Consider the following 25,932-nt stretch of genomic DNA (forward strand, 5'->3'; position numbering starts at 1 on the left):
GAGGCTGGCTGTGGATTCCTGGGCTCAAGCTGTCCTACTTCCGCCTCCTGAGTGGGGGGGCTTGGGTGTGCACCCCACATGTGCACCACTGCAAGCTTTTACCTTCTTGCTGTAGCCCTTCAAATAGCAGTCCTACATTCTGATGCGGTCCTTGGTCTTTCTCACTTTCTCTGACAACATGACCTAGGCCAGCCTAGCCCTGTGGCAACAAAACACACATTACATTAAAGAGTACGGCTAATTAATACAGATCCATGTGTATCCCCACTGCGGGCTTGGCTGATGACAATTAGTGTGGCATGAAAATAAGTTCTCTAGAAAGTGTGACCTTTGACAATTGCCACAAAAATAATTGTAACAAATGTCTCATCTGAAGATCAGGAGCATTTTATGACCCCAACAGCCTCACATGTAGAAATGAAAACAAAAACAAAACAAAACAAAACAAACAAAAAAACGCTGTTAGGATAATCTTATATAGTATATATGGGAACAACTTGAAATTCAGAGAGGTTAAACACTCTAGCCAAGGTCACACAGCACTGTGGGTTCATACTTTTGAGTCTCCAGTGAGGCTGGACAGATAAGGGATCTTGTTCTCTCTGCTGAGATGTTTTTAAGCAATTTTCGTAGTTCAGGGCAAGTAGGCCCGCAGCCCCGTTCCCATCGGTTTTGTGGTTTGCTTGATTCATCCCTATTCTTCGACTTGTTTGGTCGCCTCTAGGAAGCCCCAGCTATGTCCTGTTGATGGAGGCTTGCTTGTCCGGGCCAGGTCCAGCAGTTGCCCCACCTCCTTGGCAGGCTGGCGGCAGAAAACAGCTGACTCCAGAGAGCTCCTCACGTGATCCCCGCAGCTCCTGCTCCATTCCTTGTCCCCGAGAGTCAGAGAGGGTACTTCAAGGGACTCCCTGTGAAGTGCACCTGGTAGGTTCCCAATCTTGAATGTCTGCAGCAGAACGGCGGGGGGGGGCGGGGGCGGTGAGAGGTGGAGACCCCTGGAAAGCGCCGTCACACAGACTTGGGACAGGCTCTCTGCGCTGCTTCCGGGCTCTTAAAGCTGTGGGGACAGATACGGTTGGCGTCAAGTTGTCCCACAGGGTGCCGCTGGTCCTCCGCCTCCTTTTGTTCCGCACCGGGAGGACAGCAGGTCTGCCCTTCCTTCCTCCGTTCGTTGGCCTCTTGCTCACAACAGACCTTTCCCCTTTTCTGTCTGCTGACTTAGCAGTGCGCTTCGGGGCGTTGGAGAGACACTTGATCAGTGACAGGAAGCCGGCTCCCTCTAAGCAAGTGACCAGCTGCAGTCGGACAAGCTCCCCAAGGGGGCTCCCAGGAGTCTCCCACCTCGCACCTGTACCTGCCATGGAGCCGCTGAAGGCGCTGCTGCTCCTGTCGGGAGTCCTTGGGGCTCTTGCTGAGCTCTGTGGTGAGTAGCCAGCCGCTGTCTGGAGCCTGTTGCTTCCTGCATCTCAAGCAGGGATGGCTGCCACTCCGATCAGAAGCTCCGGGTGGGGGTGGGGGAGCTTACCTGTCCCTTAGCTCTCCCATCGAAGTTTAGGCTGAACTGGGTATTAGTGCTTGGGCATGATGCTGCCCCCCCACCCTCCACCCCCCCTCCCCGTCCCAGGATCTCCCCAATATCCTGCAATTTGTTCTTGTTCTCACTCAGCACACACGAAACCTCTGGGATAGGCCGGTATCTCGTGCGGAGTCGCTAGGGCGCAGGTCTGATTCCAGCCCTCCTAGAGTTTATGTTCTAGGGAAGGGGTTGGCAAAAGGCACCAATTTGGGTTACTGTGAGACAAAACAAGTCAACCTGGGGCAACAATGGAAAGCCGCAGGGGCCCGCCGACCCAGGGACAGATGGGGAAGATGCTCAAAGACTGGAAGGCTGGGCCAGAGCTGAGACCTGAAGCAGGAAGACAAGGGAGGCAGTAGGGGCAAGCCTCCCACACAGAGGGAAGCAGGCGCTTGCAGGCCCTGCCTGCTCCCGCTGTTTGTCCCAGGGCTGTAGTCCCCAAGAAAGAGATCTCTTACGGATTCTAGGGACCTCTCAAAACATGACTGTGAGGCCCGGGTTACGGATTCAGGCACACTCATGCACTGAGACTGGGCAGAGGTAGAAGGCTGTGTGGCTTACTCTCCCCTTCCTTCCATGTACCCTGCATACTGGGTCTCAGGTGCCCGGGGCAAACCCTGAGATGCAGGTGCCAGATGAAGAAGTCAAGGACCAGAGGGACCAAATGGCCGACTCAAGGGGCCAGCTTTAGCAGAGCTGGACAGGACTCCGTTTTGGGGGCTTCGGGCCAGCATCCCTAGGCACCTGGGATCTCTGGACGTGTCCTGCTAAAGGCCCTCATCCTTGGGCCCTGGTTCCTGTTCAGATGGTCCTTAGGGATCCCATCAGCAAGCTAGAGTCTCTTCCTCCACCATCATGAGAACTTTGGGGGCTTGGGGTGCAGCCCCTTCATCTCCTGGCCTTCTTGTGTCTCTTGTAAAGTGAGCTGAGGCTGACTCCCTCCTTGGTGTGGTGTGAGGACACTGCAGCTGCTTCTTCAGCTTAAGGCTCTGTAGGCAATGAAATGGACAGGACTGTTCACTAAAGCCTGCACAATGAGGACTCCTGGGCTTCCAATGCCAGTCAGTCAGTCCCCAGGGGAGAAGGCCGGGTAGCCCTGTGAACAGCACACCCTAGTGTGGGAGTGTACTAGCGAGGGTTCTCTAGAGGAACAGAACTGATGAATGAATATGTATTTAAAAGGATTTGTTAGACTGGCGTGCAGGGTGTGGTCACGATAGTGCAACAAGGGCTGGCTGTCTCTTGATGCAAAGTCTGAGAATCCCATAGTTCAGTCTATGAGGCTGGTTATCACTGTAGATCCAATCTAGTGCTGGAGTTCTGGAGAATTCCTGGAGAGTTCCTGGTCTTCTGTGTATGTTGGAATCATGAAGAAGACAGATTGAATACCAGCCACAGCAACGGGGTAGATGAACTTTACAGTGAGAGTGAGGGCAAGCGGGCAAACAGTGACCTTTCCTTCTGCCTCTTGTCTGTCTTCAGAAAGTTTGGCCCAGGAACCTTGCCTAGGGCTACTCTTTCTAGTGACTGCCTGGCTCCTTCCTTCTAAAGAGAGTAAATTGTGGTTACCAGCCTCCTGTTGTAGACAGTGCCTTTGCTCATCCCTTTAACACAGGCAGACTCAGGTTGGAGGTCAGAGCCTGGGGTGGGGTCTCTGGGCTCCTTTATGAATCCTGAGCAAGTGCAGAAGACTAGAGCCCCAGAGCTGAGGTGTAGCTCAGTTGGTAGAGTGCCAGCCTTCCACAAACAAAGCCCTGGGGTCAGTCTCCAGCACTTCAGAATCCAGGCGTGGTGGCGAGAAGTAGAGACAAGAAGATCAGGAGTTCAAGGTCATCCTTGACGACATACTGAGCTTGAGGCCAGCCTGCAACACTCGAGAAAAGGAAAAAAAGGAAAAAAAGTCCCAAAGGGATAGTCAGAAAGATAGAGAGCCAGACAGAGGACCACAGAGATACAGACAGGGATCTGGAAAAATTGAGGCAGATACTATAAAAGTAAGTCTCTGCTGTCCCCATCAGAGACTCACAGTGATGTGTCCCAGGCCTCAGCCTCCCGAGTGCTGAGGCTAAAGGCCTGTGCCACTACGTCCATATGCATGACTGTCAGAACGAACATTTTGTGAGGTGCCAGCCGTGTGCCCTGGCCTGGATCACACAGCAAACAGTCATTTAGAATTAATACCAGTGAATGCCCTTTTACACCTGTAGATACCGATGACTTCTGGAAGAACAGGTCTAAGGTGGTAAGATCCCAACTTAGAGAGATGGAGCTGTGGTCACAGGACCCAGGCCCTGGGGTAAAAAGCCCAAGAAAGCAGACAAAGGGCCCCATGACAGGTCTTGTCTGTACTCCTCCAGTAGCAGGTACTTCCTGGCATGCTGGGATACAGGCCCACTGGACTGCTGGAGTGGACAGTGACTGGGAGTCAGAAAGTGGGGCAGAGAGTCCACAGTGCCTCCAAGACAATGTCCCCTTCCCCATCCTGAACTTGGGCCCTTCCCAAGAAAGGAAGGCAGCCACCAGCTGGAATTGGGGCACATCCCTGAGCTTTCTCCTTCCAGGGTATTTCAATGTCTTGGTTACAGATCTTCAGGTAAATCCCAAGTTGTGACAGGTTGTTAGTGGTTGGTATCCCAGAGTCCCTTTTCACTTAAATAGGGACAGCATAAAAAGTGGCCTTTCAAGGTTTGTGTGGAAGAATTTCCTCAGGCAGCTAGGGGAATCAGTTGGCAGAGCACAGTTGGCATGAGGGTTGGAGTCTTCATCAGGGAAAGGGAGCAGATGGCAGCCTGAAGAAGGCTTGACTTTGAAGCAGTGTATAAGACACAGCTTGACTTTGAACTTCTGATTTCTCTTCTGTGCAAAACAACGAGGAATATATCTACTCCACAGAGCTGGTGTAAGGGTCTGGGTGCCTGGGCTTACTGCTGATAGGTGGGGTGGTTGCCTGGCAACAGCATCCTTTGATCTCAGCCTATCGCCTTTCCTTGACCCCCCTCTAATTCCTCTTAGGGGAGGCCTGCTTTCCTTTTTACCTGCTGCCTTTTGCCATAGCAGGCATTTCTCTACACAGGCTGTGTGGTGATGGGAATAGGGACATTTATTTCCTCGAGAAGGTTTTATCTGGTAAGGAGATCAGAATAGTTGCTTGCAAGTGGCATTGCCCTGAGGCCTCACTCACGCCATTTTCTTTCCTCAGTAATGCCACCGATACACAGCCAGCTGGTAGAGAAGCTGGGCCAGCATCTCTTACCTTGGATGGACCGGATCTCCTCAGAGCAACTGAACCCCAGCATCTATGTCGGCCTGCGTCTTTCCAGCCTGCAGGCTGGGACCAAGGAGGACCTATACCTGCATAGCCTCAAGCTCCATTACCAGCAGTGCCTGCTGGGGTATTGCTACTCTCTCTCCTCTTCCCCCATGACTTGATCCATGTCATAAGAGATAGGAGACTGGGTTCTAATTTGGGTATTTCGGGGCTTTTTGACAAACTCTAGGCATATTTTGTCTTCCGTGGGCCTTTCTCCATCTGCAGAGTGAAGGGGCCAGTGGTACTAGGCCAGAGAGGCTAACATGTGTCCTTTGTCCTAAAACTGTGTCCCCTTGGTTCCTGAAGCAACTCCTAATTCTTCCTGTGCTCCAGACTTTTGCCTGAGGCAGACATCACTAATCCATAAGCCACAAAACAGCAGCTCTTTCTGTGCTCCCCACCTGTACCTAAGGCAGACATCACTAATCTATAACTAAATATATGATTGTATATTGATACAAAGAACTAGAGTATAACTCTTTTTATAGTTTACTTATGTGCTAAAGACAGACACTGATGGTCAACAGCTATGTTCTTTCTTCCTCTTCCTTCCTTCCTTCCTTCCTTCCTTCCTTCCTTCCTTCCTTCCTTCCTTCCTCTCTCTCTCTCTCTCTCTCTCTCTCTCTCTCTCTCTCTCTCTCTCTCTCTCTCTCTCTCTTTCTTTCTTCCTTTATTTAAAGAAGCCATGCTTTGGATGTACTGACATATTGGAGTCATCCTTTACATTTTTGTTTTAATCTTAAATTTTTTGAGGTTTATATTTCATGCCATCTTTTCCTGCTTTTTAAAAAAGACTTATATATTTATTATGTATACAGTGTTCTGCCTGTATGTATGCCTTCAGGCCAGAAGAGGACATCAGATCTCATTATAGATGGTTGTGAGCCATTATGTGGTTGCTGGGAATTGAACTCAGGGCCTCTGGAAGACCAGCTAGTGTTCTTAACCACTGAGCAATCTCTCCAGCCCCTTTAAAAAATCTTTTTTGTTGTTGTTTTTTGAGACAGGGTTTCTCTGTGTAGCCTTGGCTGTCCTAGAATTTGCTGTGTAGATCTGACTGGCCTTGAACTCACAGAGACCCACTTGCCTCTGCCTCCTGAGTGCTAGAATTAAAGGCAAGCAACATCACTGCCTGGCCCAACTATGTTCTTTTATGCAGAACCTAAAGCATTATATTTTTGTGCTCCTTCTCCAATGAGTGGCCATTAAAGAGAGGCCTGCTCTGAGGTGTAACCAATAAGAGAAAGGTATGAGCCGAGCAGTGGTGACACACGCCTTTAATCCCAGCACTGGGGAGGCAGAGGCAGGCGGATCTCTGTGAGTTCAAGACCAGCCTGGTCTACAGAGCAAGCTCCAGGATAACCTCCAAAACAATACAGAGAAACACTCTCTCGAAAAAAAACAATAAACAAACAAAAAGAAAAAAGAAAAAAAAGCTATGAATCACCAGGCATAATGGTCTATGCATTTAATCCCAGCATTTGGGAGGCAGAGACAGGCAGATCTCTGTGAGTTCAAGGCCATCCTGGTCTACAGAGCAAGTTCTTAGGCTGCCAGGGCTATGCAGAGAGAGCCTGTCTCAAAAAAAAGCAAAAAAAGGGGAGAAGCTATGAAATACCTTCTTGAGTGTATTCCTTCTCAAGAAGTAGATGCAGGAAAGCCAGGCTGGTGGTGGCGCACACCTTTAGTCCCAGCACTCAAAGGGAGGCAGAGGCAGGCTAGTGTGAGGCTAGCAGGGTCTACAAAGCTACACAGAGAAACCCTGTCTCAAAACAACAACAATAATAATATGATGGTGATAATGATGCAGGGAAGAGAGAGGAAATAAAGGGGAGAGTGCATGGCCAAACTGGGGGTCAAACCAGGTGATCTGGTGTAGGCATCCTTATGGTTCATCCTTGAATTTAACCTTTCTTCTCTTAAGTATCTGTGGCATGCACTCCATACCAGCGCACTGACTGCTAATTCTGCTTTCCCAAGCCAGGCTTACCAGGGAGCATTCTCTCCTAAAGGTGTTATTGACTTGTCTTGTCCTAGGTCTGCCTCCAGCAATGACAACAGTGATTGCCAGACCAAGTCTTCTGAAGGCCCCCTGGCCCTCTACCTGCTTGCCCTCAGGGCCAACTGCGAGTTCATTGGGAGCCGAAAGGGTGACAGGCTGGTGTCACAGCTCAAGTGGTTCTTGGAGAACGAGAAGAAAGCTATTGGTAAGGAGTTGCCATCTGAATGCATAGGGGACTCTGGGAGGGCTCCTCAAGTGGTTTTGTTGTTTGTAGTTTTGACACAGGCCTCAAGTTCATAATTGCTCTCAGGAGATGAGGTTCTTGGTGAGAGTCATAGCTTTGGGTTTTCTTTCCAGGCCTTTTCTCACTCCCCCTCTGTCCATATCAAGTCCACCTCTAGAAGTTCTCAGCCTTCCTAATGAGACCCTTTAATACAGTTCTTCATGCTGTGGTGACCCCCGACCATAAAATTTTGCTGCTGTGTTTTCCAATGGTCTTAGGTGGCCCCAGTTCCCTAACTTGGACCCAATCCCAACAGCTGGAAGAGTCTTTCAGTATAACCCTGTCCTTCATACAGCTTAAGTCCTGCAGGGGCCCCTCACCGTTCCGTTCCCAGCCCCCAGGTCCAGCCTGGCTTGCCTCTTATACTTTCCAGACATTGGTTTGGCTACTTCTCTGTGCTCCAGCCACACTGACCTTTCCTCACAAGTTTGGATATTCATGTGTGCGCCTCCATGCCCCTTCTAGACCATTCCTAGCTCTGTGCCCACTTCCCTTTACTTCAGAGTTACTTTTGTGACTCCTGTCTCGATTTCCCAGCTGTGTAAAGACTTCTGCTATGTGGCTCCAGGGATCTTGGGTCTCATTTCCGTGACAGTTGCGCTATTTCATGAGCATGTGTTGGGCTGTCTGACCTCCAAACACAGAGCCTGGCCTACCCTGGGACCTTAGCCAGGCTCTGAAGGAGTGTTGGACGCCACGGTCTCCATGGGACGTGTTGGAGCATGCAGACCATGGGGTTCCGTGAGCTTCTTGCTGGGAGGAGGCTGAAAGGGAAACGCCGCAGCCTCACGTGTCTCTTCACTCCTTGCTCTTCTAATCTCAGGACACAACCATGAAGGTCACCCCCACACCAGCTATTACCAGTACAGCCTCAGCATCCTGGCACTGTGTGTCCACCAGAAGCGGGTCCACGACAGCGTGGTGGGCAAGCTCCTGTACGCCATTGAACATGACCACCATGCCCGCCAGGGCCACCGCTCTGTGGGTGAGTGGACAGAGCCCAGCCCCCCTCCCCGCCCCCCCCAGCCCCAGGGGGAGGCCTCTATGACCCACCATTATGCTTACCTTTCCTTGGGAATCTCCTATCAGACCCCTTAGAAGTGAAATGGTGGGGGCTGAGAGCCAGCTTTGAAACCAGACTTGGATCCACCGCAGCTCCTCCACGCATTTACTGTAGGTCATCCCCAGCCCCATGGGATTCTGACCCCAGTTCCCTCACGAGCTCACTTTAGGTCATCCCCTATAAAATGACCTCCCGGCATCGTCTCAATAAAGGATGCATTGCAAGCAGAGGTCTTAGCATACTTTGTGTGTTCTTGGCACCATACAGTCTGGGATACTGATACCTGGTTTGTGATCTGGTTGCTCGTTGTGTGACCTTGGCCACCACCTCCATTTTTATCATCAGGATTCAAGGTTCCATGAGTGAGTAGGGAGGGCCTCTTTCCTGGATGGTAGGGTAGAGGAAGTGGGTAGTGGGGTGATGGTGTTGGGTAGGTGATTGCCCAGAGAGAAAAGCACACCAGGGCCTCTCTCAAGAAGAAGCTTGAACTGTATCAAAGACTTGAAGAGAAACACAGTGAACATGTTAAGGCTATATATAGGGAGTAGGAGAGCATAAAGTGTCCCAGGCTCTGTCTGCTCCTCGTGTCATTAAATCAGACCGCCTGGGGGTAGACAAGGCTGCTGTTAGCATCAAACCCTCTGAGGGGCAGGAGATGTAACCCGGTAGCACAGCACCCAGCATGCCTGAGGCCCTAAATCCAATACCCAACATACTAAGACAATATGAATGAATTAACAAAATGAAACTCCCTTTGTGATCCCAGTGTCATCCTGGTCTGGGAGCAGGTACTGTAGGATCCATCCTCTTGGGACTCTCTTCTTAAACCTGTCCATCTGACCTGCTGCTCTCAAGACACTCAGTGACCAACCAAACCAGTTTCTCTAGGCCTGAGAGGTTTCCTGGGGCTTAGTACATCCAATGTTTGGATCTGGGGAGTCCTGGATTGGTACCCCAAATGATCCTGAACCCCAAAACCCACCTAGCCCGGTCCCATCGAGCTATCCAGTTCATCCTAGGCCCTATCCCTCTAGACATAGAAGCCATGGCAGGCTTGGCCTTCACCTGTTTGGAGCGCTTCATTTTCAACCCTGATCTGAGACCACGAATCACCACGGCCATTGACACAATTCGAGAGAAGATCCTGAAGGCCCAGACCCCTGAGGGCAACTTTGGGAACATCTACAGCACCCCACTGGCACTACAGGTAGGGAAGAGACTCTGGATCCATGACCACTCAGCAAGTCAATGGAGGGCGGGCTGGTCAGAGACTGGAAGACCTGGCTCCTCCCCAGTGGCTGACTTACCTCCCCCTTCTCTTCCCCAGTTTCTGATGACCTCCCCTGCATCTGGGGTAAAACTGGGTGCAGCGTGCCTCAAGGCAAGTGCATCTCTGCAGGCCAGCATACAGGATGGTGCCTTCCAGAATCCTCTGATGATTTCCCAGCTGCTACCCGTCCTGAACCACAAGACCTACCTGGATCTTATCTTCCCAGACTGCCAGGCGCCCAGGGGTAACTGAGCCCTTTCTATTTCCTGAGTAATCTGCTATCTGTGGGTCCCAGTGATGGCCAATCAGTTGGCCCTGCTTGGCTAAGCCAACATGAGTATATAGGTCTGCATGGGATAGAGCAGCTAAAATGAGGTCGCAGCCTTTTGACGCTCATGGTGTGCAGACAGATACCAAATAAGCCCTGTATGTGATACCCACTGAGTGGTACCCACTGTGGAAATGTTTGAGCCAAGGGATGGAGAAGTGTATTAGCCAAGGTTCTCTAAAGGAGCAAAACTTATGGAATGATTTATTAGATTGACATGCACCATATGGTCCAGATAGTCCAACAGTGGCTGCCTCACTCTGGAGAGGCTGCGAATCCTAGAGTGTTTCAGTCCACGAGGCTGGATGGCTCAGCAGTCCCAGCATGGTGCAGAAGGCCCGAGGGATTCTGGAGAGCTGCTGGTCTTCCGTCTACATAGGAAGTCTGAAGAAGTTGGTCTAAAGTCGGCAAAGGAATGCTGTGATACAGGAGAGATGGACTTGATAGTGAGAGTGAGGGCAAGCAACCAAAACCTGCTCCCTTCATGCCCCTCATCTGGGCTGCCATCAGAAGGTGCTCCCGCATTTACAGACCGTCTTCCCTGTTTTAAATCATCTGGTCAAGAAAAATCTCCCCGGGATTACCCAGAGACTTGCATTTTAGTTGATTCTAGATCGGGTCAGGTTGACAAGTAAGATGAATCACCACAGGTCCATGAATGAATGAGTAGAGAGAGACACATTTGGTCAGTTTTGATCGCTAAGAGCCCCAATTCCCAGCACTGAATCCTTTGGGCACAATTTGGTGAAGGACTTGAAGCAGTGAGTGGGGTTTGCCGGAAAGTGGGAGGAGAGGGCAAATCAGCAGAGGAGACAAAAGCAAGCACACAGAAACCAATAGTGCAGGGGTGGAGGGCATTGTCTTGGAAAAGCATGGTTCTGGGAGAGTAAGCAGGAGTAGAAGATAAACGCATTGAAAGAGGTAACCAGGAAGCGACACCACAAATATAGAGAGTTCTCTGAGATGCAGCACAGTGGGTGGGCGGCAGGCAAGAGACACCAGCAAGGGCCATGGGGCTGGGGTTAGAGCCAGGTTTCACCTGGGCAGGTGTCCCTGTCATTAACCGAGCTGCTATGGCCGTGACCATGTGGGTCGTGGTGTCCAGGGGAAGAAAGGACTCATACCCAGGCTCCCCGTCCTCACGACAGCTACTCTTCCTTTCTCCCTGACATAGCCATGTTGGTACCAGCTGTGGAAGACCCTTTGCCAGCCCACATCCCAGAGGTCATCAGTGTCACACTGAAGGTCTCCAGTGTCCTGCCACCATACAAACAAACATTTTTTGTCCCTGCTGGGTCCTCCTTGGAAGATGTCCTGAAGATGGCTCAAAACACAGGAGGATTCACGTAAGACTCCCATCCCACTTCCTGGCCCTCTTCCCCATCCCTCCATGCTTGAAATGGCATCATGGGAAGGATGGGTGTTAAGTGAAGCTTTTTCTTTTGCTAGCCGCTTTGGTTTATCCCCTGCCAGTCGCCTGGGCTCTGCCGCTCCAGCCTGGTTCTAGAGCCGCATCAGTCCCAAATAAACACACAGGAGGCTATATTCATTATGAAGCTGTTGGCCTTGCTTGTTTCTAACTGGCTAGCTCTGACTTAAGTAATTACCCCATAATTGTTAATCTAAGTATGTCTCTTACCGGAGAGGTTTCCAGGCTTCCTACCCCAATGGCGGTTACATCTCGAACTCTCTTGTCTTTCTCTTTCCCAGAATCCTCCTCGACTCCTAGTCCCTCCTATCTAGGTTTTCTATAGGCTCAACAGTACTTTATTGACAAATAACAGGACTTCCCCAACAGATGGGGGAACAGACAAGTTTCTTGGGAGAAGTTCTGGCTTAATTTCTGCTTCTATACTCTTTTCTGGTCTGTTTTGGAACTGTGGTGTTTATCCTGTGGTGGGAGCTATGGGCACCACTATCATCAAGAGAGCTGGCTCTAGAAACAGAGAACCAGCCTAGGAACTTCATTTCTTATCCCCATCCCCACCCCAGCTAGTGAGCCAGTTAGTCAATCAGTGAGGGCGTGAGATATTCCCACTCCTCATAGGGCCAGTGTGAGGAGAACTCGGTCACTGGCAGACATGCTTTGTGTAGGTTTAATGCTTGGCACGCAGTGAGTACTCTAGGAAGCTTAATAGTATCAAATCACTTCAATAAAATCTTGCCATTAATAACCCTGATAAGGCGCCGGGCGTTGGTGGTGCACGCCTTTAATCCCAGCACTCAGGAGGCAGAGGCAGGCAGATCTCTGTGAGTTCGAGGCCAGCCTGGTCTACAAGAGCTAGTTCCAGGACAGCCTCCAAAGCCACAGAGAAACCCTGTCTCGAGAAAGCAAAAAAAAAAAAAAAAAAAAAAAAAACCTGATAAGGCAGACAATGTGCTTGTCCCCTTGAGACTTGACAAGCCTTGGAATGAGCATTTCTAAATTGCTGCTCCTTGCTGGGCCCTGGCCATACCTGGAGGTGGACCTGATTCACCAGAGGGAAATCTGGCTCAGAGAAGTTCAGTTCTTCCTGCCGGCTTTCCCTCTCCCCTGGATTCTTGCCTCATCTTGAGAAATTTCTGCAAGAGTTTCAGGGAGGGCTGACAGTGGGGACTGTTTGGTCATTTGGGCCAGGAACTCTCAGACCAGAGCTGCCACTTATTTATTTATTTGATTGTTTGCTTGCTTATTTATTTATTTTGTTTTGGTTTTCAAGACTGTTTTTCAGTGTAGCCCTGGTTCTCTTGGAACTCGCTCTGTAGACCAGGCTGACCCCGAATGCTGGGATTAAAGGAGTGTGCCTGACAATACCACTGTCTTTAAGGGACAAAAAAAATTGCCCTACCTCCCAGGTTAAGTGACGCCCCCACACACATCCCCAAGGAGGATTGAATCTAGAGCCTTTAACAGGGGAAACAAGAGCTCTACTACTGAACCATCAGATTTTAATTTTCATTTGTAAACAAGGTCTATACTAGTGACAGATCTTAATGCTATAACAAAAGACCTTACAAAATAAATTGAGGAGGGAAGGGCTGGTTTAGACTCAGCGTTCAGGGGGAAACAGTCATCATGGGAGAGGGGAGGGAGTGGTGGCAGGAGGCAGCTGTGCTCACAGTCAGGAAAGCACAGTGATGAATGCTCTTCGTCTGTTCTCATTTCCCTTCAATGCAGGACCCAGTCCATGCAGTGAGAACACCCACATTTGGAGTGGGTCTTCCCTCAGCTAATCTAGTCTAATCTAGAAAATACCCCTCAAACATACTTAGAAATCTGTTTTCATGGTGACTCTAAATCCCATTAAAGTGACCAACAAGACTAAGTATCATTCGTCTCAGTGAGTTCTCAGGCTGGCCTTGAACTTTCAACCCTGCAATAGCATCATGCCTATCCTAAGTTACTTCCATAAGGTTGTTTAGAGGTACTAACATGTTTACTCAGTGTAAAGTCCTTTCCTTTCCTTTCCTCCCCCACCCTCTGTCTCACTGTGTAGCCCTGGCTAGGCCAACACTCTCTACTTAGACTTGAACTCATAAAGATCCTCCTGCTTCTGCCTTCTGAGTGCTAGGATTAAAGTATCTCTAGACAGGTACAAATCCTAAGCAATTTTGCAAATTAAAAGGGAAAAATCATATATAAAAACAAATACACAGCCGGGTGTTGGTGGCTCATGCCTTTAATCCCAGCACTAGGGAGGCAGAGGCAGGTGGATCTCTGTGAGTTCGAGACCAGTCTGGTCTACAAGAGCTAGTTCCAAGACAGGTTCCAAAAACAATACAAAGAAACCCTACCTCAAAAACAAAACAAAACAAAACAAAAAACAAATACAATAGATGTAGCATATGTCTGTAATTTTGGTACTTAGAAAATGGGGGCAGGAAGATCATGTGTTTGAGGCCAGCCTAGGATGCACAACAAGACCATGTCTCAAAAAACAAAAAGGAAAAAAGGAAAGCATTAAAACCAACCAATAGCATCCAACCTGTAGGTATATGTCTGTATTGCCGGGCTGGGGACTTGAGCTTTCCTTGGGTTTGAGCCTCCACTGGGCCTGCTCACTGACTCCACTGGCCTGCTCATTGAGTCCATTGAGTCCACTCATTGACTCCATTGGCCTGCTCATTGACTCCATTGGGTCTGCTCACTGACTCCATTGGCCTGCTCATTGACTCCATTGGGTCTGCTCACTGACTCCATTGGGTCTGCTCACTGACTCCATTGGCCTGCTCATTGACTCCATTGGCCTGCTCATTGACTGCTTCCAAGATTCTTTCCCAGATATAGTGCTTCATTCACTAATTTTGCTATTGTTTGAGACAGTCTCATTCTAGTCCAGCTAGCCTAGAGTTCCCTATGTAACTCAGACAGGTGTCAAGCTTGCAGCTCTGATCCTGCCTTAGTTTCCTAAGTGCTGGGATTAGAGATGTAAGCCACCACCCTCAGTTTATTTATTACTAAGATTCCTCTGTTTCCTTTGGGTGCCAACAATCACACGTGAACATGTGTGCTGTGTGCTGTGTGCTCCTGGCGGGACTCTGTTAGCAGATGTGGAGATTACCCTACACTTCCAGGATTTGTGTTTGGATACCAAATCAAAATGAAGAAAAGATGGAATTTCAGGCTTTTTAGTTGGGTCACTGAGGACCTCTGAGAGATCATTGTGGACATCGACCAAGTTCTTCTGTTAGAGTGGGTGACTGCCTGAGATGAGTTCAAGGGCCAGACAGGGAGACTACATGGGAGGGAGGCACAGGACTTCACAGCAGACAGACAGACAGACAAACATGCAGAGAAGAGGCCCAGAGAAGCTAAGGAGGCCTCAGGGTTAAGGATTTTAATTTTTAGCCACTGAAAAGGGCTGTTTGTGGGCTGGGTTGTTTGGCAGTTAAGAGCTTTGTTTCCTGCAGAACCCAAGTTCAGTTCCCAGCATGCACATAGAGGACTCACAATTACCTGCCACTCCAGATTCAGGGATCCAAGGCTCCTCTTCTGACCCCCATAGGCATCTGCATTATAAAAGGGCTGTTGTGTGACATTCCCTAAATAATCCATTTCTACCAAATCTGCAGCTTCCACAATTCACAAATTCAACTGATTTGTATTAATCTGGGCCAAACACAGAGAGTTTTCCACAGCATCTACTATAGTAAGCTTTCTTTGTGGACTGTCTTTGGATTGCTAGCCTACAATTGACAGGGAGACTTACTAGTTATGAAAGCTTGGCCTTATCTTAGGCTTTTCCCTAACTAGTTCTTATAATTTAATTAACCCATATTTTTAAATCTACATTCTACCATGTGGCTCAGTTGCTTCTTCTTAGTATGGCACATCAGACTTGACTGGAGAAATCTCAAGCCCAGATTCCTCCTCTCAGTTACTCTCTCCCTCTCCCTCTCTCTCTCTGCTGGGAATTCCCACCTAGTCTCTCTTGCCTAGCTATTTTATTGTCCATTTAGCTCTTTATTAAATCAATCAGAAGGCACCTTAGGCAGAGACACATCTTCACAGTGTAAACAAATATTCCACAACAAGCTACATTGTATTAGATACTGTAAATAATGTTCACAGGTGTTTGTGTGAATACCCTACCAGTTTATATGACAGACTTGCACATTCTTGGATTTCAGTGTTTGTATGGGGCCTTGAATCAATCTTCTGGAGATGTGAAAGGGTGATTGTACTTTCTCTTTGCCTAAATCACCAAAGTGGGTTCCTGGTGTTTGTGTGCACTTGTGGTACTGGAGGTTGAACTTAGTACCCTACACATGGTGGGAGTGTGTCTACCACTAAGCCACACCCTGAGCCCTCTCCTTTTACTTCTTTTAAATGTTTCCCCTTGAGCTTGCTGTGTAGCTGAGGCTGATCTGAACCATCTAGTCCTTTTGCATCTCCTTCCCAGCTGCTGAGATTATGTGTGTGTCCTTCCACAGTCAGTTTATGCAGTCCTGGGGAGTCAGACTAAGGGCTTCGGGCACGCTAGGTTAGCTCTTGGCCAACTGAGCTACATCTCTGGTGCCCAGGTTAAAACAATCTGAGTCAGAGGTATTTTGATGTTCTATTGTGTCTTTAGATTTGAGACAGAGTTTTATAAATTGCCAGGCTGGTCTTGTTCTATAGTTCAGCAGGCCTTAAGCTCTCAGTGCTCTTGCCTTAGCTTGGGAGGAGAGGGGAAAGTCATGACCTGCAGTGAGATGGACGGGAGGCTGTGAAAACCCCCATAATCCAAAGCAACCTGGAGGTGGAAAGGGTTTGCATGACTTACAGATTACAGACCGTCATAGAGGAAGGCCAAGGCAGGAAACAGGATCACCTGCACTTGGGTAGGGTGTGTGTATACTGCCCACAGTCAATCATTAATCAAGACAATGCCCCAAGGACATGTCCACTGGCCAATCTGATGGAAGCAATCTCTCAATTTCCTCTTTCCAGGCATCTCTAGTTTGTTTCAAGCTGATTCAAACTAGCCAGCACAGAGGGACTAAGAGAATGGCAGCCTGAGGGGAGGCGGGTTTCTGCTGGTGTGGGTGAATACCCTGCTTTCCTTCTTGGGGACAGCAGCTACCTTCTCTCTTTACTGTTCTATTTTCTAGGTATGGGACACAGCTCTCCTTGTCAGGCCCCTACTTGACATCTGTACTGGGGAAAGAAGTTGGGGATCGAGAATTCTGGCAGCTCCTCCGAGACCCTGATACCCCCCTGATGCAAGGTGAGTCTGGTGGCCTGTGCCTTGGATACCTCCTACCCAAATCCCGACCCACAGTGAGGTGAGGCTGCATCAACCAGGCTAGCCCAGTCTTTCCCCTGAGCCTGCCTTGGCCACAGCTTCAGAAACCCACCCAAATGGGGCAACTCATACTCAAAGTTAGATTCAAAATATTTCATTGAATTCTTGGAATTTTATGGAAGTAGTTATGGAGAATCCAAGAAACAGGAAAGATTAAAAGTCTACCTAGAATTTAAGTCCTAAATTTTAAAAGAGATTTTTTTAGAAACTTTATTTTTGATTATATACATGTATGTATAAACACACACACACACACACACACGTGCACATGTGAGAGAATGTATGCGGAGATTGGTGCACATGAGTGCAGGCTTGGATCCTTGGTGGTTGTGAGTTGCCTGATGAGAACCAAACTCTGGTCCTCTGGAAAAACAGGCAGTGCTCTTAATCACAGAGCCATATCTCCAGCCCAAGTCTTTTTAACTTCTGATAGATTTTCTTATATCTACAAGAAATATGTACAAAGCTCATTTTCATTTTAAAATGGAATTATATTCTACAATACTATCCAACAGATATAAAATGTCAGATATATGTATATTTTTCTAATATTACATGCTATATCTTATTTAGCCCACTATATCTCAGATACTATCACTTAAGAATGTAAAATCCCAATGTAAAATCACTAATGACATATTTACATGCTTTTTTTTAAAGTTTATATTTTGAGCATGTAACCTAGCTAGCCTTGAACTCAAAATCTTCATGTCTCAGCCTCCTGGGATTAACAGTGTGTCCTCACCACACTGGCTTTGAAGGCTTCTTCACCAAATCACCTCCCAGTCACCTCCTGGTATCATCACTTTTGAGTTAGATTTAAGCACACGGATTTGGGAGGGGGGACACAGATAGTCACACCAAAGCTTGTTTGCTTAAAAGGAAATCTTCCTTGGTGGTGCACACCAGGCATCAGGATATTGGGGCAGGAAGATTACTGTGAGTTTGAGGCTAGCCTGGTTTATATAGCCAGGTCCTGTCTCAGCCACTGTCCCTAAAAAAACGAATCAGCAAACAGAACTGTCTCTGGACTAACTGGGTTCTCAAGGGACCCTTCTAATCCCTCCGAGTTTGTTGATAGTATTTCTAAGTTGTTAATTTTGTGGAGCTCGGGATGAACTTGGGCCTCAGGCCTGATGATCTTCCACTAGGCAGATAATCTTTAACTGAGCCACACCCAGCCTGGATGCTGATTTTATTATCCTCTTATTTCCTCCAATGAGAATGTGGTGTTCACCATGCTGGTGAGTGACAGAGCTGGGTGGGACTTGAAGCCAGGTATCCGATGGACTGACAGGTCACTTCTGGGACATTCATAAATGACACCCCCTGGACCACACTGAAACAGTCCCTCTGTCTGACAGTTCTGTTTTGAAGATGGTGACCCTGCCAAGTAGGGGCTGCCCCAGTTTCTTTCATGCTGTCATCTAGCTGTTTCTCCCACATCTACCCACTGAGGGTGCCCTCACTGAAGCATGCACCTGCTAACTCCATGTCTACCCACTGGGGACACTCTGCTGCATGAGCCTGCTAATTCCATCTCTACTCACTGGGGGCACTCTCTGCTGTATGGCCTTGTTAGTCCACATCTATCCACTGGGGGCACTCTCTGCTGTATGGGCTTGTTAGTCCACATCTGTGCACTGGGGGCACTCTCTGCTGTATGGGCTTGTTAGTCCACATCTACCCACTGGGGGCACTCTCTGCTGTATGGGCTTGTTAGTCCACATCTATCCACTGGGGGCACTCTCTGCTGTATGGGCTTGTTAGTCCACATCTATGCACTGGGGGCACTCTCTGCTGTATGGGCTTGTTAGTCCCACATCTACCCACTGGGAACACTCTTTCTGCTGCCTAATCCTGCTAATTACTTGTCTACCCACTGGGGGCACAGTCTCTGCTGTATGGGCTTGCTAGTCCCACATCTACCCACTGGGGGCACCCTCTCTGCTGTATGAGCCTGTGGCCTGAGGGATCCTGCCAAGGCTGGATCAGAGTCTCCAGCTGGCTCTGCACAGCTCCCAGCTTCCCACCACCAAACCCGGAGTGGGTCTTACAGATGTGACTTCAGGGTAGAGGTCACTTGATGTGGCTGGGGGTGGGACATTGCCTTGCTAACTCCTTTGTTCCATTGGTTTCTGCAGGCATTGCTGACTGCAAACCCCAGGATGGGGAAACCATTGAGCTTCGGCTAGTTAGCTGGTAGCCTTGGGCTGCCTACTGATGTCATTGGACCCTGCTGCCACCTCAAGTTTACTTGGAGCAATGTCCCCCAGATCACCTCCAATATCTCCACAAAGAGGTTCCTAAGCCACTGCCTCCCTGGAAGCAGGAAGGATAAAATCTCTCATAGGGAGGCTGCCAGTTTAAGTCTAGCCCTGCCTGACCCCAGGGGTCTCTCATGAAAAGGCTGCCCTTGACCGCCTCCATAAGAAGTCTGTGGGGCTCAGCAGGGCCCTCCAATATAATTAAAGCCTTGATTTCCCTTACGTGGCTGCCATGTTCTGGTGTCTCGTGGTCACTACTTGGGGGCAAGGAGCAGAGATGTTTGGGGAATCCAGCAGGACTTGTGAGTACTCTCCTGTGCATCAGGGGTGAATTGGCACAAGAAGAGCTGACTACACTTTCTAAATACCGAACAGTACAGCCCTGTGGGGTTTGCTCAGGGTTTTCATCTCTCACTGGAGAGGGAACCAACTGTAAAAAAGTGAAAGTGACTCACCCAAGGTCATGGCAATGGCACCGCAGGAGGCGAGGTCGGGCAGCAGACGTGACTTAGGGGACAGATGCTGCTACTGACTCCTGATGGGTGGAAGATATTTGCTGCGAACTGGGCTGTAGCTGAGCAATAGAGCACTTGCCTAGCATGCACAAAGCCTTACGCATGTAGCTGTGGCTGGCTTTGAACACACCGTGCTCATATCTCAGCCTCCTGGGATTACCAGTGTGGATACCTAGCTTTGAGACCTAATCACTTCCCAACCACCTTCTAATATCATCCCTTTGGGTTAGATTTAAGCACATGGATTTTGGGGGACACAGTCACACGATTTAAAAGGAAATCTCCATTGGTGGTGCACACCTGTAATCCCAGCCCTCAACAGAGAGGGCTACATCCCAGAACTGCATGACATAAGAACTAAACAATATGTAATGGGCAGGTAAATGGTTCCCTTGTTACAGTACCCTGCCTAGCACGAACAAAGCCCTGAGTTTAGTGCCATATAAAGTCGGGCTTGATGGAGCACACCTGAGATACCAGTCCTTGGGAGGCAGAGGCAGCAGCATCAGAAATTCAAGGTCATTCTCATCTACATGAGGATTTCGAAGCTAGCCTGGGATACAGCTCTGTCCCAAAACAGAGATGTATACGTGTGTGTGTGTGTGTGTGTGTGTGTGAGTGTGTATGTATGTGTGTGAGTGTGTGTGAGTGTGTATGTGCGTGTGTGTGAGAGTGTGTGTATGTGAGTGTGTGTGTGTGAGTGTGTATGTGAGTGTGTGTGAGTGTGTGTGAGTGAGAGTGTGTGTATGTGAGTGTGTATGAGAGTGTGTGTGTGTGTGTGTGTGTGTGTGTGTAGGAGCTGAGGACCAAACCCAGAGCCTTGTGCTTGCTAGGCAAGTGCTCTACCACTGAGCTAAATCCCCAACCCCACAAAGCTATATTTGCCCGAAAGATCCCACCCATCCACCTTGCCAAGGGCAATCAAAAGCTTCAAGTTAGGACTTGCCTGCCTCACCTCTACCCGAGGGCCTGCACCTCTTCCTCTTTTTCTGGGTGTGGTCAGCTACAACTGTTGTCACCTCCAATTCCAGCCTCCAGGTCCCTCTTTCTGAGTTTATGTCCTAAAGCAGGTGTTTAGTCTGGCACACTCAGCAGGGACCCAGAGAAGTCAGGGATGAGAAGAAAGTCATATTTCGTGCATGGCCTCACCATGAACTCAAAAGGTCCCCTTCCCAGGCAGAGCAGCCCATGTGTCATCTACTTCTGACTCAGACCTCTGGGGTTGTGCTCTGGTTCATGTGTTTGTGATTGTGGTTTCCTTATAAGTCACATACAAGGCACTAGAGCCACAGTATAGAAATAATCTAGTCAGGGTTGAAACCATAAGAAAAAAAACACATACCTCAACATCTGCATCTTGACCACTCCAGATGGGTTCCCTTTTTGCTTCCCAGACTCCCTCAAAAGTGTTTTCTGCACCGCCTGCTTTGCAGAAGAGCCGCTGGGCTCCTCAACAGCAGGGTTCAGATTTGAGGGTGCCATGGGAAGCACAGGCTGCTTGTAGACTTTGAGTGGACCCAGGGGTCCCTGCTTCAGTGATGCGCTCCTTGAATCTGGGCCTCTGCCCCTCTGTTCTCCTACATGAAAATGCCCTCCTGAGATCCCTGTCATCTGTGCAGCTGAGACAGGTTAAAATGGGCTTCCAAAGTGGGCAGTGACGCATGCCTGTAATCTCAGTGCCCCAAAAGCGCACACACACCACAAATAATAAACTGTTGTGGTAATCCTTCGTCAGATCCACCAACCCCCAAATAACGACATGGAGACTTCTTAAACTATTTTTGAAGGGATTTAAGTATCCTTTTAATCATATAAGCAGTTCACACTCATGCATTGACAATCACATTTCATATATACCGGTGTGGCCACACCACACATTCAGAACATACATACATCTTTCGGTCATCCTTTTTCCCTAGGTCATGATTAGTCTGTTGAAATGAAACTTCCTTAATTGAAATCTATGTAAAAAAACAACTCCAGCCAATCCTTGAACTAAAAAGGTTAAAAAGTCCTGTATGCCCCTCATCATTCCTCCATTTGAGCTACAGTTAGGGGATACAGCCGTACCTAGTCCTTGTAACTCTGTAGATGCAAGGTGGAGAGGCCAGGCTTTTGGCCAAAAGTTTTTAGAGATGACTCACAAATTTGACCTTAAATGCAAACTTTTTCCATTCCATATCTTTTCCTTTTTCTTTACTTAATGCCAGTACTTCGTTTACTGTTACCAATTTTTTTTGGGGGGGGTTTCGAGACAGGGTTCCTCTGTATTTTTTTGGAGGCTATCCTGGAACTAGCTCTGTAGACCAGGCTGGCCTCAAACTCACAGAGATCCGCCTGCCTCTGCCTCCCGAGTGCTGGGATTATGTTACCAATTTTTTTGATTCACCTTTTTTTTCCGAGACAGGGTTTCTCTGTATTGTTTGGAGGCTGCCCTGGAACTCGCTCTGTAGACCAGGTTTGAACTCAAGGGATCAGCCTGCTTGTGCCTTCCGAGTGCTGGGATTAAAGGCGTGTGTCACCAACACCCGGCTATTTACCCATTTTCAATCCATCCTCCAACCGAGGATGTTTCCTCAAGCAAAAGCCTTAAGATTTACACAATCCACCCTCCAACTGAGGGCGATCTCTCAGGTTCCCCTCTTTCTCGACCTTTGTCAGGCAAAGGCCTAGAGATTTAATCCAATCCACCCTCCAACTGAGGGCAACCTCTCAGGTTCCCCTTTCTTTCCTGACCTTTGTTGGGCTAAGGCCTGGAGATTTAATCTAGGAGACATGAAATATTTTTTAATAAAACAGATATTCCCCTTTAGGAGGGGGAAACTCAGAATGTTTAGTTTCTAACTTTTTAATCTCTCACTGGCAGCAGCCGCTCCCAATGTACTATTGGTGCTATAAAAATCGATGAACACACCAGGCGGTGGTGGCGCACGCCTTCAATCCCAGCACTCGGGAGGCAGAGGCAGGCGGATCTCTGTGAGTTCGAGGCCGGGCTGGACCGATAGCCTCCAAAACAATACAGAGAAACCCTGTCTCGTAAAAAACCAAAAAAAAAAATTCGATGAACAGGGAGCTGGAATGACTAACTGGCAGCTGGAATGACTTACCTGAGTGTTCAGCAATGGTTGGACCATCTTTATCATGGTGAGCATTCCTAGTATCCGGAGCAGTATTGGGGTCAACATGCCTGATGCCCTGTTTGGGGACCCAAATGGGCTTCTCACTTCCTGGAGGGAAAACACAAACAGCCCCTCGGACCCTAGCTAGTAGGGGAGTGGGTGGCTGCCATTTTCCTGTAATCAAGTCCTTCCATCTGACCCATGCCAAGGACTGGGAGGGTTTGTTCCAATGTCTCTCCATAGCAGACAAATTATTACGGTCTATGGTCAAAAAATTTAAAATGTAAAGTATGGTGGATAACTGAATATTGGGGGAGGTAACATACTCCCCCTTTTTTATTTTCTTAAAATACTGTTTGAGAGTGGCATGGGTGCGCTCCACAATAGCCTGTCCCGTGGGGTTGTGAGGAATACCAAAAGAATGGACAATGTGATGTTCCCTGCAAAAGGCCGCAAAGCGATTGCTGGCATAGGCAGGGCCATTGTCCTAGGGCATCAGGAATGCCCATGTAGGCAAAGGCCTGCAGGCAATGAGAAATAACATCTTTAATCTTCTCTCCTGAGTGGAGAGGGGCAAAAATCAGTTTAGAATACGTATCCACCGAGACATGCATGTATTTTAATTTCCCTGCCTGCGGCAGGTGAGTGACATCCATTTGCCAGAGATGGTTGGCCCTGAGGCCCCGGGGATTTACCCCCTCATTGGGAGAATTATGATAAGGGGCACAATCAGGGCACTGAGAGGTAATCTGTGTAGCTATGGATAAGGGGCACCCAGTGTGAAATTTAATGGAGCGGGCATTTAGATGATACCACTCATGGAGCTGGTGGGCAAGCTGCTCCTGAGTAAATAAGACCCTAGGGCGGGTCAAGGAGTCAGCAAATTGATTGCCCTGGGCAAGGGGTCCTGGAAGGTTAGTATGTGCACGAACAAATCCCACATAAGCAGGGTAGATGTGCTGCCAAATAAGATGTTGTAGCTGAACTAATAAAGAACGAACCTGAGAGGTTGGAAGAACATATGGAGAAGTTTCTAAAGGTCTAACAATGTTGGCAACATAAACACTATCAGTATATAAATTAAAGGGCTCTCCCTCAAACATTTGGAAGGCCATCAAGCAAGCAAACAACTCGGCGGCTTGTGCTGACATCTGTCCTATGGGTACCCTCTTCTGCACCTGAGAAGAAACCACTACCGCGAAACCCTTGGAGGAGCCGTCTGTAAAGTCTGAGCAAGCTCCAACTAGAGGGTTCTCCTTTAAAATCTTGGGAAAATCACAGGGTGTTGTTTAAAAAAAGACATCAAGGGGCTATTGGGATAATGGTTATCAAACTTGGCGCCTGTGGATGTAATAAACAGGGTCCACCCATCATGAAAGATCTGTAGATGTTTCACCTCCTCCTTACCATAAGGAAGGATAATTTTATCAGGACTCTTTCCAAAGGTTTGGATGCTAAACTTGTGTGCCTTCCACAACAATTGTAAAATGAGATCATAGTAAGGGGTCACTACCTTCTTAGGGGAGGCTGACAAATATATCCAATAAATAGGACCAGTCTGCCAAAACACAGCAGTGGGCGAAAAGCCAGATGAAAGTACAACCAGAACAAGGGGCTGCCCATAATCTATGTGCTGAAGGTGGGCTTGCTCTATCCTTTTTTTTTTTTTTTTTTTTTTTTTTTGGTTTTTCAAGACAGGGTTTCTCTGTATTGTCTTGGAGGCTATCCTGGAACTAGCTCTGTAGACCAGGCTGGTCTCGAAGTCACAAAGATCTGCCTGCCTCTGCCTCCTGAGTGCTGGGATTAAAGGCGTGTGCCACCAACGTCCAGCTTGCTCTATACTTTTTAACAACAATTGTAGGGCATCCCTGGCCTCTGGGGTAATCTGTCTAGGGGAAGTTGGAGCAGGATCCCCAGAAAGAATATCATAAATGGGTTTAAGAGGCCCTGTTTTAATAGAAAGAGAAGGGCGAAACAACAGCACCTCTCCCAAAAATCTCTGCCAGTCATGAAGCGTTTTTAAATTTGAACAATCAATTTGGAGTCTTTGTGGCCGGAGGCCAGTTTGTTGAATTTGATGACCCAAATAAGTATAAGGGGGTCTCTTTTGGATCTTTTCAGGAGCCATAATTAATCCGCAGGCCTCAAGAAGCTCCTGTAGCTCTGCAAAGGCTATGTAACATTGTCTTTCTTTGGCCTCAGCCAAAAGAATATCATCCATGTAGTGGATAATGTAAAGATCAGGGAACTTATGTCTGAGGGGATCTAAACAGGCAGCTACATAAATCTGGCATATAGTTAACTATTAGCCATCCCTTGGGGGAGCACCACCCATTGGAAGTGAAGGGCAGGCTCCCTAAAGTTAATCGCAGGAAGGCTAAGCGCAAACCCAGGACTATCTTGAGAATGCAAGGGAATAGAAAAGAAGCAATCCTTCAAGTCAATGACAATCAAATGCCAGTCTCTAGGAATGGCCACAGGCACGGGCAAGCCAGGCTGCAGAGCCCCCAGAAGCTGCATGGTCGCATTCACGGCCCTCAGGTCTTGTAGTAACCTCCATTTCCCTGAAGATTTTTTAATTACAAATATCGGGACATTCCAGGGGGACGTGGAAGGGACCAAATGACCCGCCTCCAATTGTTCTTGAACTAGCTGGTGAGCTGCCCGAAGTTTCTCCGCTGGTAAGGGCCACTGTTCCACCCATACCGGATCATCTGATAGCCATGTGATGGGTATGGGGGTTGGCAGTGCAACAGTGACCCTCATCAAAAATGACCAAAACCCTTGCTATCCCCTGTAGCCCTGGTATCCAAAGGGAGGGATGCCGCTGGGCAAACCTCTCCCTGTTCTAGTTTACCTAGTCCCCTCCCGGGACTCCAGTCCTTCCCTTGCATCATCTGGGGGGGGCCTGCTTTTGGACTTGGGTGCCTGGGTGGTGAGGAATTGCCGTGCCTGCTGCGCAGCCTGTATCCGAGAATGTGCGGAGGGCGTTGGGATTGATGACACAGAGACCAGTCAACGATGTAAAGAAAACCTTAAGCAGGCCCCAAAAAGGCTCAAGAAAACTTCCCAAGAAAGGCTTCCCTCCAGAAAAGCTTCTGCTCCCTGTCTTACCCTTGGCTGGTTCTGCCCTGACACCAGAGACTGTGTTGGGTGTGTCAGAAGAGGTGCTTAGTCTTTGGAAAAGGTCGAGGTCAGGGTGTTCCCGTGGGCAAGCCCTTTTCAGGAACTTACTGCCCTGGGCATTGTATTGTTTTTAGTAAACATGTTTTTAGTAAACATTGTCTTACATGGTCCCATGCTGATGGGGAAGTGGGTCTCTGGCCAAGGTCTGGTGTCCCCACAAGGGCTCCCACGGGCATCGGACTCATCAGAGGCAAATGTGATAATGTAGATTCCTGACTCATCCGAAACAGAGGTATAATTCAGGTC

At 48.5% G+C, this 25,932-nt stretch overlaps 1 protein-coding gene and 1 long non-coding RNA gene across 3 annotated transcripts; one reads left to right on the plus strand and one right to left on the minus strand.

The window, feature by feature from the left end:
• The first annotated feature begins 795 nt into the window (after positions 1-795).
• Tcn2 (transcobalamin 2) lies at positions 796-19,088 on the plus strand. Of its 2 annotated transcripts, none has more exons than XM_013112563.3 (10): positions 796-924; positions 1,223-1,423; positions 4,776-4,968; positions 6,924-7,093; positions 7,995-8,156; positions 9,269-9,441; positions 9,562-9,748; positions 11,007-11,178; positions 16,406-16,521; positions 18,744-19,088. In XM_013112563.3, the coding sequence occupies exons 2-10, from the start codon at positions 1,360-1,362 to the stop codon at positions 18,803-18,805; spliced, it is 1,299 nt and encodes a 432-aa protein (XP_012968017.1). In that variant the 5' UTR covers positions 796-924; positions 1,223-1,359; the 3' UTR covers positions 18,806-19,088. The 2 variants fall into 2 exon arrangements, with proteins under 2 accessions (XP_012968017.1, XP_005068973.1); XM_005068916.4 differs by having other exon boundaries at positions 810-924; positions 1,226-1,423.
• LOC121140778 lies at positions 10,012-19,397 on the minus strand. Its single transcript, XR_005877684.1, has 3 exons — positions 19,322-19,397; positions 14,769-14,821; positions 10,012-10,250 (listed from the first exon to the last, which is right to left on the minus strand). It is a non-coding gene; the product is annotated as an uncharacterized LOC121140778 (long non-coding RNA).
• Between the last annotated feature and the right edge of the window lie 6,535 nt (positions 19,398-25,932).

The sequence above is a fragment of the Mesocricetus auratus genome, unplaced genomic scaffold (genome assembly GCF_017639785.1).
Source record: "Mesocricetus auratus isolate SY011 unplaced genomic scaffold, BCM_Maur_2.0 Super-Scaffold_100006, whole genome shotgun sequence".
Lineage (NCBI taxonomy): Eukaryota > Metazoa > Chordata > Mammalia > Rodentia > Cricetidae > Mesocricetus > Mesocricetus auratus.

Coding starts and splice junctions, on each gene's coding strand:
- Tcn2 (XM_013112563.3), top strand. CDS start 1,360: ATGGAGCCGCTGAAGGCGCTGCTGCTCCTGTCGGGAGTCCTTGGGGCT. Junction 11,179..16,405: donor CAAAACACAGGAGGATTCAC/GTAAGACTCCCA, acceptor TCTATTTTCTAG/GTATGGGACACAGCTCTCCT. Junction 16,522..18,743: donor TGATACCCCCCTGATGCAAG/GTGAGTCTGGTG, acceptor TGGTTTCTGCAG/GCATTGCTGACTGCAAACCC.